The sequence below is a fragment of the Amblyraja radiata genome, chromosome 29, assembly GCF_010909765.2.
Source record: "Amblyraja radiata isolate CabotCenter1 chromosome 29, sAmbRad1.1.pri, whole genome shotgun sequence".
NCBI lineage: Eukaryota > Metazoa > Chordata > Chondrichthyes > Rajiformes > Rajidae > Amblyraja > Amblyraja radiata.
Genome location: NC_045984.1, coordinates 22,312,062 through 22,326,702, shown reverse-complemented (window position 1 = coordinate 22,326,702; position 14,641 = coordinate 22,312,062). Strand labels below are relative to the sequence as shown.

General features: G+C 38.7%; 1 protein-coding gene across 10 annotated transcripts in view; it reads right to left on the bottom strand.

Moving 5' to 3' along the window:
• unc13a (unc-13 homolog A) overlaps nucleotides 1-14,641 on the bottom strand; it is a 169,306-nt gene that overhangs the window by 143,066 nt on the left and 11,599 nt on the right. For all 10 annotated transcript variants that reach the window (XM_033046858.1, XM_033046865.1, XM_033046856.1 and 7 more), the window contains exons 2-3: nucleotides 1,516-1,545; nucleotides 72-171 (exon numbers count right to left, since the gene is read on the bottom strand). In XM_033046858.1, the coding sequence (XP_032902749.1) occupies nucleotides 72-171; nucleotides 1,516-1,545 (130 nt within the window). The remainder of the gene's footprint in view (nucleotides 1-71; nucleotides 172-1,515; nucleotides 1,546-14,641) is intronic.

Sequence of the window (14,641 nt, the reverse complement as noted above, 5' to 3'; positions counted from 1 at the left end):
TACTTTTTAACTTACCATCAATGGCAAGCCAATGGGAATGTCATATTACCATGTTCACATTTAAAACTTACAACATGAAATCCTGCTCCCAGCATGGTAGGCTCCCCCGCACTGCTATGGTCGTACTCTTGACATTTTGAACTTTTAAAGTCACATAGGTATTATATCTTTCTGTAAAAGATAAATTGATTTATGTCAGTAAACATTGATTAACTGAACATCATGGACATCGATTACAGACACTGGCCTTTCTCTAGGCTATGACATTGCAAGGGGGACTACGGCATTCCAAAAGGATAAGAATTAGGTGAAGGTAATTATACTACAGTGCTATTAAAAAAAGCACATTTTCTTCTAAAAAAAAGTGGATATTAAATGAGTCAGCAATCAACATACAGTCTCCAAGTAATACTACAATTAGATAGCAAGGCTTTATTCTGGTTGGAGGTCTTTTAGCAATACCACAGGATATAAAGTGAAAGGCCTCTTGATTGGTATAGGAAGAAGGGTTTCATGAGATGTGGGTTGTGGAAAACTTTCTTTAAAATGTATTTTACAGGTATAGTGAAACAGCAGAAAATACAACTGTTAACTTTATTTTATTAACAGGCCATTCTATAAATACACAGGTAAAATCGGTCTCCTCCTTTTATGATCACCGATTCCCAAAAAAGCCTACAGGCCACCCCCAGTAACAAACAAATTCCCCTTTTTTTTTAAACATTCCTGTCAATTTTGCCCATATGTCAGCAAATACACAAAAATTACCTGATAGTAGTCACCATATCTCCACAGTCATGAATGTTATCTAAAGCTCAAAATTTACTTAATGAACACTTGGTCTACTATTTATAGGAATGTATGTACGTATGTTGGCCGTTTGAATGGAATAATATTATGAGTACGAGTGTCCACAAGTCAGGTGTTGGTAACCCAGGGATAATCCCTTTCATGAAAATTAATTTAATTGTTATTATGTCATCCATATCCAGGTATTAACAGTTTACAACAAAATCAATTTTGGAACCAAATGTTTGTGCTTACAGAAGAAATGAGGGTGGGATGGGGAGAGGAGCTGGTAATAAGAGCATTTTCTTAACAGAATAAATGCAGTGCTCGGTGCCGACGCCAGTGATGTGAACTATTTACAAAATGAAATTTGGTAATGGTATTTTCCAAAAGTATCTGATTAATAGTGCTATGGTTGCTGTGAAAAACTGTATCCAATTGTCAGAATATTTAAATTTTGACATTACAAAATATTGTAAAGGTGGAAGGTAGACAAAAATACTGGAGAAACTCAGCGGGTGAGGCAGCATCTATGGAGCGAAGGAATAGGTGACGTTTCGGGTCGAGACCCTTCGTTCCACAGATGCTGCCTCACCTGCTGAGTTTCTCCAGCATTTTTGTCTACCTTCGATTTTTCCAGCATCTGCAGTTCTTTCTTAAACATTGTAAAGATGGATGCTTGCATCAAATATCCTCAGCAAAACAATTAATGGAATCAAAATTTACCTTGTGGACCATCAAGCTTTGCTTTCTTAACTGAAAAAGAAAAATTGGGATAACATTTAGAATATTTTTTTACTTCATTCACTGTACTAAAACAAATAATTCTGGGATCATGCACTCACAGGAAGCTAGACCAGAAATTAAATGACCTGTTCATAGTAATTTTATTAAAACCATGCTTAATTCTTAACAAATGGTCATGTGCTCAAAGTTTCAGGTAAATCCTATAGATCATAAATCTAAGCTGACACTCCTTGTCGTACAGTGGTACTGCTACAAAGTCAGATAAGACAATGAAGAAAGTTGTTAGTTCTCTCAGCCAGCTGTTCAACGATCCCAATGCAACATTTCAAAGAGGAGTAATCCCTAGCACCTAGACCTCAATCAATATCTCAAATATTAACTGATCATTACCACACTTAGAGCTTGCTATGCACAAATTGTCTGCTACACTTTCAACCTTACAACAGCGACAACACATCAAAACGATACCTCGTAGGGCTGCAAAATGCTTTGGGACATCTGAACAGTACTTTGTCAATGCAAGTCCTTCTTTAAAAAAACTACAATCACTGCAGATTTCGATTATTGAGTACACCACCTGTTCAGCAGAGCAGGATATTAAACACTGTCCTTAAATATAGAACACAAACTAGCACATGCATATTTCCAGCCTAATTTAGGTCCCCTGTCACTTTATTTCAGAATGCCAAATGTAGTGTTGGCAGGTCTGGGCTAAATTTTGCTGCATGACATTAAAAAATTGCAGACATTTTTTAATATCACAAATGCTTCTCACACATGCTCTTACATGGGGCAAGTATGATGATAGCATCTGCTTCCCTTGTATAATGCAAGTAGTAAAAATAGACTTTTTGTTGCAATAATCAATATTAATTTACTATTAACTACGTTCAGATGCCAAAACCTAAACTGGATTTGGCTGTTTGGGTTAAACTCTTTAGAACCGCATGGTGCTGCAGAAGTTAGTACTGTGGCCTCAGAGCTGCAGGAACCCCAATTCAAACCATTTCTCAAGTGCTATCTGTGGAGGTTGCATGCTCTCTTCCATGTGCTCTGGTTTCCTCTCACATTACAAAAATGTATTAGTAGTTTAATTGACTAATGTTAATTGCCCCTAGTGTTGAGAAATGGCAAAAGGAATTAATAGGCAGTTGATGGGCATGTGCGAGAATAAAATGCAGAAGCGTGGAGAATTGAGAAGAGAAATAGGATTAATAGAATTGTACTACAGTATGCTGCATAGATCTAATGGGCCAAATGGTGATCTCCAGGGTTGTTAAATTATGTATAATTGAAAAATTCAAACATCAGGTAACCATATATTCTCCACTCTGTATCTTCTCCTTTGCACTATCTATTGTACTCGAGTTTGAACTGATTGTATCCATGTATGGTACATGTGATCTGTTTGGATAGCAAAACATAGCTTGTCATTGTTCTTGTAAATGTGACAAAATAACCCTAAACCCAAACCAACATTGAGTAATATTCAGAATTGTTTTCCATTTTTCACATTCGGCAGGACACGATGTCATTAAAGATACAGAACAATGAAATCAATCAATAATCATAATTCTAAATATAAACTTATGTGCCAGAGTAATACAAATAAAGTGGGGTTTTTTAAATTCATACACAAGTATCCGGATAAGTTATGCTTCTCCAGAAACAAAGCATCACTGCCTCCTTCAGTGTAAATCTATATTTAAGATGATGTATGAAAGTATGCCTCCATTTTTTGACTGAACAGCACATCCAAATGTCATTACCAAATTGACACGTCAGCTGTCTGCCCCGAGGGTTTTAATTCAAAAGCTAGAGTTTGAGCCATAGTGACAGGAGTTCATGAAATCCCAATTTACAAAGACTCTTCCGAACAAACCTCCATGTGAATTAACTCATCCCACTGCACACTTTTAGTTATGCCTCATCAATTCAGGGGGAAAGCACTGTAAAAATGCTTTTTTTTTTAGCTAAACATGTCTAATTTACAATCACAGATTTTGATAACTTCCAAAATATTTACAGTAACTTTATAATTGATTAGAATACACTGATTTAGAAAGAATTATGTCAACAGTTTACAGAATGGAGTGAAGACAATAAGGACATGAACTGCTAATTAAATATTGAATTGCTATCTATGAATTGCTATATATATCACAAACAGCAGAGGTCCCAGTACAGATTCTGTGGAACTTCACTGGTCACAGAGCTCCAGCCAAAATATCTACCTTCCACCACAACCTTCTGCCTTCTATGAATAAGCCAGTTCAGAATCCATTCGACAAAATCACCATGAATCCCATACATCTTAATCTTCTGGATCAGCCTATGATGAGGGACCTTATCAAAAGCCTTACTAAAATACATGTATACAACATCCACCCCCCTACCTTCATCAATCTCCTTTGTCATCTCCTCAAAAAAAAATCAATCAAGTTAATGAGACACAACCTGCCGCGCACAAATGTGTGCTGACTATCCCTAATTAGCCCATTCTCTTCCAAATGAGAGTAAATCCTATCTCAAAGAATTCTCTCCAATAGTTTCCCTACCATTGATGAGAGGCTCACTTGGGCTATATTTCCCTGGATTCTCTCTACTTCCCTTCTTAAACAAAGGAACAACATTGGCCACTCTCCAGTCCTTCGGGACCTTGCCTATGGCTAAAGAAACAAAGGTTCCATCAGGCACTAGGGAGTTATCCACCTTAATGTTCTTCAAGAGACTCAGTTGACATCACCAAATTTGGAGGAGTTAAAAACAGTGTGGAATGCAGTCAGAAGATATAGATGAGCTGCAGAACTAGGTGGAGACAGGGCAGAAGGAGTTTAACCCAAGCAAGTATGAGGTGTTGCACTTTGAGGTTGAATGTAAGTAGGGCGTATACAGTTAATGGCAAGACCCTTAACAGCATTGATGTGGAAAGGGATCTTGGAGTCCAAGTTCATAGCTCACTGGAGGTGGCAGCACAAGTAGATAGGGTGGTTAAGAAAGCATATGGTATGCTTGCCTTCATTGCTAGGGGCAAAGAAAACAAGAATTAAAAAGTCATAATGCAGCTCTATTAGACTTTGATTAGGCCGTAGTTGGAGTATTGCGGTTCTTGTCGCCCCATTACTGTGGAGGTTTTAAAGAGGGTACAGAGGAGGTTTACCAGAATGCCGTCTGGATTAGAGGGTTTAAACTACAGGGAGAGGTTAGATAGACTTGGATTGTTTTTTTCTGGAACATTGGAGATTGAGGGGAGACTTGATAAAAGTATATAAAATTACGAGACGCCTGGAAAGGGTAGACAGTCCGTTATTTTTCTCCAGGGTGAAAATATCCCATACTGGAGGGCATAGGTATAAGGTGAGAGAGGGAATGTTTAATAGAGATGTGCGGGGCAAGTTTTTGTTTTACACAGAGTTTGGTGGGGGCCTGGAATGCACTGCCAGATGTGGTGGTGGAGGCAGATACGATAGTGGCGTTTACGAGACTTTGGGATAGAAACATGGAAGTGCAGGGAATAGAGGAATATGGATCATGTACAGGCACTTGAGATCAGTTTAACTTGGCAGTTTAACTTGGCACCCGAAGGGCCCATTCTAGTCTGGTACTTCTCTATGTTCTATATTCTAGGTAACCAAAAAGGATGATGAGGGCAAACCAATAGACGTTGTCTGTATGGACTTCAGCAAGGCATTTGATAAGGGTTGGCTGCTCTGGAAGGTTCAATTGCATGGAAACCAACGAGAGCTAACAGAATGGATAAAGAATTTATTTCATGGAAGGAAACAGATAGTAATGGTGGAAGGATGTTTTTCGGACTGAAGGACTGTGACTAGTGGTGTGCCTCAGGGATTGGTGTTGGTGTTGTTTGTGGTTTATATCAATGATTTTGATGTGAAGGTTGTACTGTATTGCAAGGATGGTTATCAAAAACTACAGCAGGATCTTGATCAGTTGGGCAAGTGGACTGAAGATTTGTTATTAGAGTTTAATGCAGTTAAGTTTGAGGTGTTGCATTGTGGAAAGTAAAATCGGAGTAGTGAATGGCAGGGCCCTGCGGAGTGTTCTAGAAGGGTTGACAGAATGGTCCCAACCCGAAACATCACCGATCCATGTTCTCCAGGAATGCTGCCTGACCCGCTGGGTTTTGCATCTTTCCTTGATGAATCGGCATCTGCAGTTCTTATTTTCTGATATAATTCTGTAATTTTTTTACTTTGAATCATATGTTAGCATGATTAGTGGAAGAGGATGAATCTTAATACAAGGGAGGCACGGTGGAGTAGTGGTAAAACTGCTGCCTTGCAACACCAGAGGCCCGGGTTCGATCCTGACTATGGGTGCACGGAATATCTGTACAGAATTTGTACGTTCTCTCCGTGACCTGCATGGGTTTTCTCCGAGATCTTCGGTTTCCTACCACACTCCAAAGACATACAGGTTTGTAGGTTAATTGGCTTGGTATAAATGTAAATTTGTTCCTAGTGTTAATGTGCGGGGATCGCTGGTCAGTGCGGACTCGGTGGGCCGAAAGGCCTGTTTCCGTGCTGTATTTCTAAACTAAAAGAAACTAAACGTTAAAAGGAGGCTTTTAAGTTATCCTTGATGACATGGATAAAACCTAACTTTTTAAAAATTCAGTTAAAAAGTTAACAAACCCAAATATTTCTATTGTGGTGTAAAATTTCTCACGAGAAGCATGCCTCAGTGTGCTGTCCCGTCATCCCACTCCCAGATATTTATGCATTGGTGAAAGTGTGAGTCAACACACATTGTGTATACCTACACATTTGTGTTACCGATTAATTACAGGATACACATTTTGAAACTTATCAAGTTATGCAAGCCAGAGGAAACCCACTGAAATTAGTGATTTATTGCAATAAGGTGGGTACATTTGAGCAAGATTATTCATTCAAATCCATAGACATAAAAAAGTTATTTTAAATAATTTCATATGTAGATGCTAGAATGGAATATATAATATTTGGTGGTGTGTAAATGTTAATCTGTACAATATATAGTTTTAATTAAATGGGAAAGGGCACTCTGTACAATCATTCATTTCACATTTATAAATAAGCCTTTCAAAATTAAAAGTCGCAAAATTCAAACCTGATGTGCATTCAACTTCTGAAAAGATTAACCATGAACTTAATTTTCATTCCCCCTCTCCCATTATCATTCAAGCATACCAAAATGACAGCAAGTCAGATTTCATTCAAATCTGTATCCCAGATTTTATTCCTTCCACACTCTAAACAACATTCCTTCTTCGTGAACATCAACTGATCTGGGAATTGCAGAATTATAGCCTATCCTGCATAAACCAAATTATTTGGCCCAATTTTATGCCACATCTAAAAGAAATTCCCATTCATCTAATCCCCATCACAGATCCCTCCTATTTCCGTCTCACCAATATGTTTCTCCATCTTTTCCTTACACAAATTGGTGTTATTTGAAAAAGGTACTAATTATGGTGTGTTTCACATTCTAACTGGCATCTTGGATTAAGTAATTTCTCCAAATTTTAGTGACCACCTTCAATCATTTTTTAAAAATCTCAAATCAGTTAACAGGCTGAATACCAATGATTTAAGTACCTGTATTACAGGAATGAATAAAAGACAAAAAGTTTGTTCAGTGGAATAAAAGGGTCAAAAGATAATGAAGTGAAAACACAGTTCTTGGTTAAAAATCAGAGTAAATATTCTGAACTTGCTTTAAAGCAACATTACTGATGTTAGAATTATTCACAAAACGACCTGGGAGAAAGGTCCTGATTATCTACCCTATCTATACCTTTCAGAATTTTATAGACTTCCTCAGCCTCCGACACTGTGGCAAAAACAATTATCTTTAAATCAACAATTGATGGTTACCAACCTATTTGTTTTTCCAAAATATGTCCAAAGATTCCAACGAACTTTGGAATACTTGTTAGATTTGTTAAGGGCCTGTCCCACTTAGGCAATTTTTTAGGCGACTACCGGCGACTAGGCTGTTGCCACATGGTCGCCGGGGTGTTGCCTGTAAGGTCATGAGTAGTCTCCTCAGTCGCCCAAAGAGTCGGAGCGTTTTTCTGATCGCTGCTGGATTTTGAAAGGTTCAAACATTTTCGGCGACAATCGCTGACCGTGGGCTTGCCGTAGCTTGTCTTCTCCTGACGTAGGTGCTGTCGTAGTCGCCGGCAGTCGCCTAAAACAATCGCCTGTGGGCCAGGCCCTTTAGATTTTGTTAGACTTTTAGTTAGCATTCACTGTTCCAAAAAACAAAGTTTGTCTTCTCTCCGCGTCTCAGAACTGTACAGTACTACAGTGATTTTTAAGGGGTTTAGCATATCTCCTCATTTTGCAGCTATCTGCCAAGGATTCACACATGCCTTATCATTTGCCACCCTCAAGTTTGTGTAAGGCTCATTATTGATTTGGTTAAACAGGTGTGCAACATTTGCAATCTTCCAGTCCTCTGTACACCTTCACATGAAAGCAGGTCAATATCACGATGATTGTTATTGGACTAATGATCCAGAAACATGAGCTCAATTCCCAGCAGAGCAGACGAGGAATTTAAATTCAATTAATTAATTCTAGTATTATATAGCTACTAAATTGGTGAAAGCAACAATGAAGCCACCAAATTGTAGGTATGTTGCAAAACCTACCTTCAGCGGCGCTGCAGATCTGTCGCTGCCCGTGTGCGCGATTTTGCCGCCTTTGAGAGGGGGGCGGGATTAAAACGCGATTTTCTCTAGGCTATTCAAATCGAGGTTGTTCAGCCTACTTAGTTGCTGACGAAAAATCGCTGCGAGGTTCGTTCGCTGCAGGTATTTTTAAACTATATTGGTTAATTTAATTGTTATAGTAGGTTAAAAATCTTCCTCTAAACCCGCGACCGCCGACAACGGGACGGATCTCATGCAGGGGACAACGGAAGGTAGGTTGTTTATTTTTACATTAAAAAGCGCTTCTTAAGATCCCTTTATACAAAATTTTATGTTGCGAGTAGCTAATTTGGGGGCCCATTAAATCCTGCAGTATTTTTCTGGGCATATGGGGAACAAATCCATCGCAATGGGAACGTTCCAAACCAGCGTGTTCCACAGAGTTCCACAGGATCCCACTCAAAAGCTGATTTAAATGGCCATTAATTTACAGCAATTGAACACTAAATTCCTTCCATTTGGCCTATAAATTAATGTAAATGAGATTTAAAAATCATGTTTTATCGTGAATTCTTTGTGAATGTTATTTGGACACTTAGGCTATTTAAAAATGTTCATCTTTTCTTAAGAAATGGATAGATGTTTAGATCTAGTAATTGAAGTTTGGAATTAGCTACAATTGGGAAACTAACTAATTATATGCTTTAATTTCAGGTCATCCAAGTAAGATTGTTCAATATTTGTTTCAGAATGCTTCAATCTATAATAACTGAAAATTTCTTTCAGTTCTCTTAATTTCTAATAAAGTTATGGCCATTTCACTGTCCTCGATCACAGCTTTTGTGTTAAGTCAATGGAAAATCAATAGGGAACAAGATGCTAATTTCCGAGTATGAAAATGGCTATAACTTTTTTAATACTGAAGATATGAAAGTGAATTAGGTGTCAAATTAAACTTATTTTTGTGCTTTATCTGATGGGATAAATTGCAGACTTGATTTTAAAAATCTCAAAATGTTGTAACATTGCTACAGATTGTTGTAAAACCCATCTGCTTCCTTAATGATCCTTTAGCACCTTACCCAATCTGGACTATGATAATGTGGTCAACTCTTAAGTACTCTCAAAAATGGTTTACCGAGTCATTCATTTCAAGAACAAATAGATCTGGACTACAAGAACACATATTTTGTGAATGATCTTTAAAAAAAAACCCACCAATGTTTAGAAGATCATGGATAGGGATTTCACTATCTTCACTCTCACTGGCTTCAGCAACCAAAACTGCACCTCATATAGACTACATCTCAATCTCAATTCTCTCCCCCCTCCTCCGATTTATGTTTGCATTCTATCCTTAAATTCATTCTCTTTTGTGAAGTCATTAAAAAAATGTAAATGAGATTCGGGATCCCATTGGACGTCATTGTGAAGGAAAACTGAATAATCTGATAAAATGTTTTTTTAATTTTAAAGCACGATTTTTTTATGTAAATGAGTTTCGCGATCCCATTGTGCCGTCATGGTAACGCGGCTGACGGGCAGGGCAAGTGCAAAAGTCGTCTGCAATGTGATTATTTTTAAAAGAGCAATCTTTTATGTAAATGATATTCGGGATCCCATTATGACGTCATAAGCTGCTAACTGTCAGTGCATGCAAGTGAATTTTGTCAAAGTGGGGTTTTGTAAAGTTTAAAATGTGCCAACACAACCCATTCCCCCAATGCTCATTTCTCCTCATCCCCCAGCACTCCATCCCCCTCCTCTTCACCCTCTTCTTTCCCCTCTCCTCCTCCCCTCCCCACTCCCTACCCTCAGTCACTCCCTCCCTCCCTCCATAACCCCTATCCCCTCCCTACCACGTTTGATGTCATTGTGAGGTGAAAGCTGCTGTGTTTTTGAAAACAATTTTTAAAAATGTAAATGAGATCCCATTGTGATGTCATTGTGGGCTGGAACATTGCTGATGGGCAGTTATGTAAATGAGATCCCATTGTGACATCATACGCTGCTAACTGCCAGTGCAGATTGAAGACATTTTTTGTGGGGTTTTGTAAAGTTTAAAATGTGAATAACTTGTAAAGTATACCATCAATCTGAACGAAGCCTGATACACCACACACCAGGCCAATGGTGAGTAAGGTGGGCCAAAATTGTAGCGCTATCTTGTACTGTTTGCCGTAATTGCGGGAGCACAGCCCGCACATATATAGAAACAAACAAGATGAGAGTTTTAGAGATAGATAGATAGATAGATAGATAGATAGATAGATAGATAGATAGATAGATAGATAGATAGATAGATAGATAGATAGATAGATAGATAGATAGATAGATAGATAAATAATTTATACTCAGTAATTCCATTCTCAAAACATTGTTATTTCTTCACAACCAAGCTTTGCTTCCCATTCATTTGAACAAATGACAGAAATTAACATTTTTTTATTGAGGATAGTTGCAATTTTTTTTATTAAGGATAATTGCGATTTTTTATTAAGGATAATTGTCCCTAGTGTGTAGGATGTGAAAGTATTTTACGTGGTGATAAATCAAAACATGAAGGATCAAGTCTTTTAGGGCTACGAGGAAACTGTTAGAGGAGTTGAGACCAACATATATGAGCCATAATCATATTGAACAGTTAGGTAGATTTGAGGGGCCTGGTGGCCTGCTTTCTTGTGTTTCATTGTGAGCACCAAACTCAACATACTAGATAGATAAACAAGTGATTTTATAGCTTCATCCAAAAGGACTGCTTAGGTCCCTGGATGGCAAGATGGGAAGAAATAAAATTATAGGTGCTGCATATCCTGCAATCATGAGAAAGTTCCACTAGTAGGTATAGATGGAGCAGCGAAAATGCGGGAAAAAAGGAATGGTTTTGAAGATGGCAAAAATTGAAATAGATTGTCCACTGAATGCAGAGGCATGCAAGGTGGGTAGCGAGGGCAGAACAATCTAACCTTGCTCTAACACAGAAGAAAATGGAGTGAGCATAGGTTGAGGAGTAGGAGGGAATGCAGCCAAGCTCTCTGTCAACTATGTTAGGAAACCATGGTTCTGGAAGTATAAAAAAAACAGAAGTATGGAACAAATCAGAATATACAATGGAGACGAAGAACTGAGAAATGAAATGAATTCCTTGCAAAAGGCAGAAGAAGTATTGTTCAAACGGGAGGTCGTGTATCAATCCCTAGAATAAGGTCCAAAACAATAATAAACATATGCAGTTAAAAGACTATGCACAGCTATTCTACTCTCAATACATGTACTGGAATCATAGAATCATACAGCACAGAAACAAACTCCTGGCCCAGCCAGTCTGCATTGACAATCAAGCGCCCAGTTACATCATCATCAAACTCTCCCAAATTCCACCATTCACTTATAAACAAGTGGCAATTTATGGTGGTTGATTAACCTGCCAACCAGCATGCCTATCAGACATGGGAGAAAACCCATTGAATATTGGGAAAAAATGCAAACTTTGCAGACAGTACAATTGATCAGGTTTGAACCCGTGTCTCTGTGCTGTGAGACAGCTTTATCAGCTGCACTACTATAGTCCGCGGTAAAACATTGTGTTTATGTTACAAACATCTAAAACGTTTTCTGTCCAGTTTGATTTTTCTTTACAGGCGGATTTTTTCCCCCATAATCATCCGGCCCGCCGAGCGCCCGCCCCGAGCCCGACCCAGCGCCCGCCCCGAGCCCGGCAGAGAGCGCGGCCGAGCTCTGGCTGTACCGCATCCTGCGCAAAGCCGCCGGCACGGCTGCGCACCTTCTGTGAACATGTTTGAGAAAGAACTGCAGATGCTGGAAAAATCGAAGGTAGACAAAAATGCTGGAGAAACTCAGAAGGTGAGACATGCAAGGATTGCATGAGTCTGCCTCACCCGCTGAGTTTCTCCAGCATTTTTGTCCCCTATAATCTTTGTTTTTGTCTACCTTCTGTGAACACGTGATTTGATGTCTGCCATCCGGAGCAGGATGGGGGCGGGATCCATTTGTACACATGATAGATGTGGCCCGCCATCCGCTCACAGACATGCGCCCTGGCCAGTAAGCAGAACAAGGTTGCCGACCCAATTTAGATCTTCATTCCAATGTGATGACAGATTGCCATTCCCCATGGTTCATCTTAATTGACAATAGTGACAAACTAGACTAACTGGTCTTCACCATAAAATAATAGGCCTTCTTGCTGGACTCTCCCAATTTTGAAACTGATGATACTCCAGAAACCATTACAAAGGCATGTTATAGCATGAATCATTCCAATATCATAGGTTTGCTTACTTTGCTATGTACTAAACTATTTTTGAAAATAGCAGATGGGCAATTCAAATACACTAAAAGGAACCACTAAAAGTAACTAAACCAGAAAGTTCAAACACTTGTTTGTCTGAATGCTCACCACTGTCTACATAACGTAGAGTTGAGTCAAGTCTATTGTCACAGTATGGTGAGATACAGGTATAATGAAAATGTTGCTTGCAGCAATACCAGTCTATTAGACTCAGACAAAACACATGAAAACAAATTACACATAAATTACATGTAACATTTCTAAAAGAGGTGCATTATAGTGTTCCGTTGTCGACATAGGATGAGGGTTATGCAGGTTGATTGAAGGACCTGATAGAACCAGAAAGTAACTGTTCCTAAACTTGGTGTTGTGCAACTTCAAGCTTCTGTACCTTCTGACCAAAGGTAGGAGTGACAAGAAGGTATGGCCCAGATGGTAGGGATCACTGAGAATATATGCTACCTTCTTGAGACAGCATCTGATATAGTGGTTTTCAATGGAAGCAAGTGCTGTGCTCTATAGCCTCTTGTGTTCCCGGAATTGCCATATCGGGCCATGATACAACCAGTCAGGATAGTTTCAATGGTGCATCTGTAGAGGTTTGCTAGAGTATGGTGAATCTCTTAAAATTTCTAAGAAAGTAGAGGCGTGCTTTCTTCGTGATTACATCTGTGGCTGGGCCCAACATAGGTCATCTGACATGATATCACACAGGAATTTGAAACTGCTAACTCTCCCCAAACTTGACACACCAATGAAATCTGGTGCATGGTCTCCCAATATCCCCTTTCTGAAGCCAACGATTAGTTCCTTGATCTTGAGCAAAAGGTTGTTGTTGTTGTTGTTGTTGCACCACTCAACCAGGTGTTCTCTCTCTCTGTGTTGTATGCTGATTCATCACCATCCAACACAGATATTACTAGTTTTCTTCCTTTTTACCCATTTATAACATTTTTGATTACAGAGTATTGTGTTATAAAGCCAAAGTAGCTCACCTTTAGTTAAAAATACAACTAATGCCTAGTAATCATCTCAAAATAGTGTCATGAACATTGCATGAATCAAGATATACTTTCACAACCATTTATACCTATGGATTAAAAAAACTCGAGTGACTTCAAATTATACTCACAATTTCAGTCAACTCCTGCCAACATCTGAATGAATTATAGAGTACAATGTATACAATGCAACTGCTAGACTGAATAGGATGTGACTTGTTTTTATCAAATAACCACACAGCAAGAAAAACTTTGAAATATATGCATTGTGATGCTTAACAATTTGTAAAATTGTGATGGTGCAGTTGGATTTCAAGGAAACCACCCAACCATTTGTGATTGAAAATCGTATTCAACTGTACTATAGAAAGCAAGTCATTATACTAAAAAATGATCTAAACATCTTTTTTGGTGTGCGCATGCACTGCTGATAAAAATTTATCAAAGTCAGCCTTGCAATAGGTTTACCTCAAAGTTCATAATTCCTCAACTACACTAGCACTGAGCATTGACAGTCAAGTGACATTTCTTTCTCCATTTTTCTCCCTTTGAGAAGCAGCATGGCTTGTATCATCTGAACATACCACAAGTACACCTTCCTTTCTACATCTAAGAAAAATTGCCACACAGGGCAACCTGATAAAAAAATCTAGACAGTATTAACAAAATATATTTGCACATCAACATATTGTGCAGTCTCAAAATTGTGAAATACGGGCTGCCATTAATGACATTCCATTACACTAATTAACTGATATTTAAGCACAGTTGGAAAGAAAGATGCCAAAGAAACAATGACAAATCGCAAACATGTCAAAACATCATAAACTAGCATTAATGCGAAGCGTCCTTAACATTTAAGTGTTGAAACCAAGCCACAAGGAACTGTCAAGTCATTTCAAAAGCTCAGCACTATACAGAGGCATAGAGTTATAGAGTCAGAGATTGATAGTGTGGAAACAGGCCCTTCGGCCCAACTTGCCCACACCGGCCAACATGTCCCAGCTACACTAGTCCAACCTGCTCGCGTTTGATCCATATCCCTCCAAACTGTCCTGTGCATGTACCTGTCCAACTGTTTCTTAAATGTTAGGATAGTCCCTGTCTCAACTACCTCCTCTGGCAGCT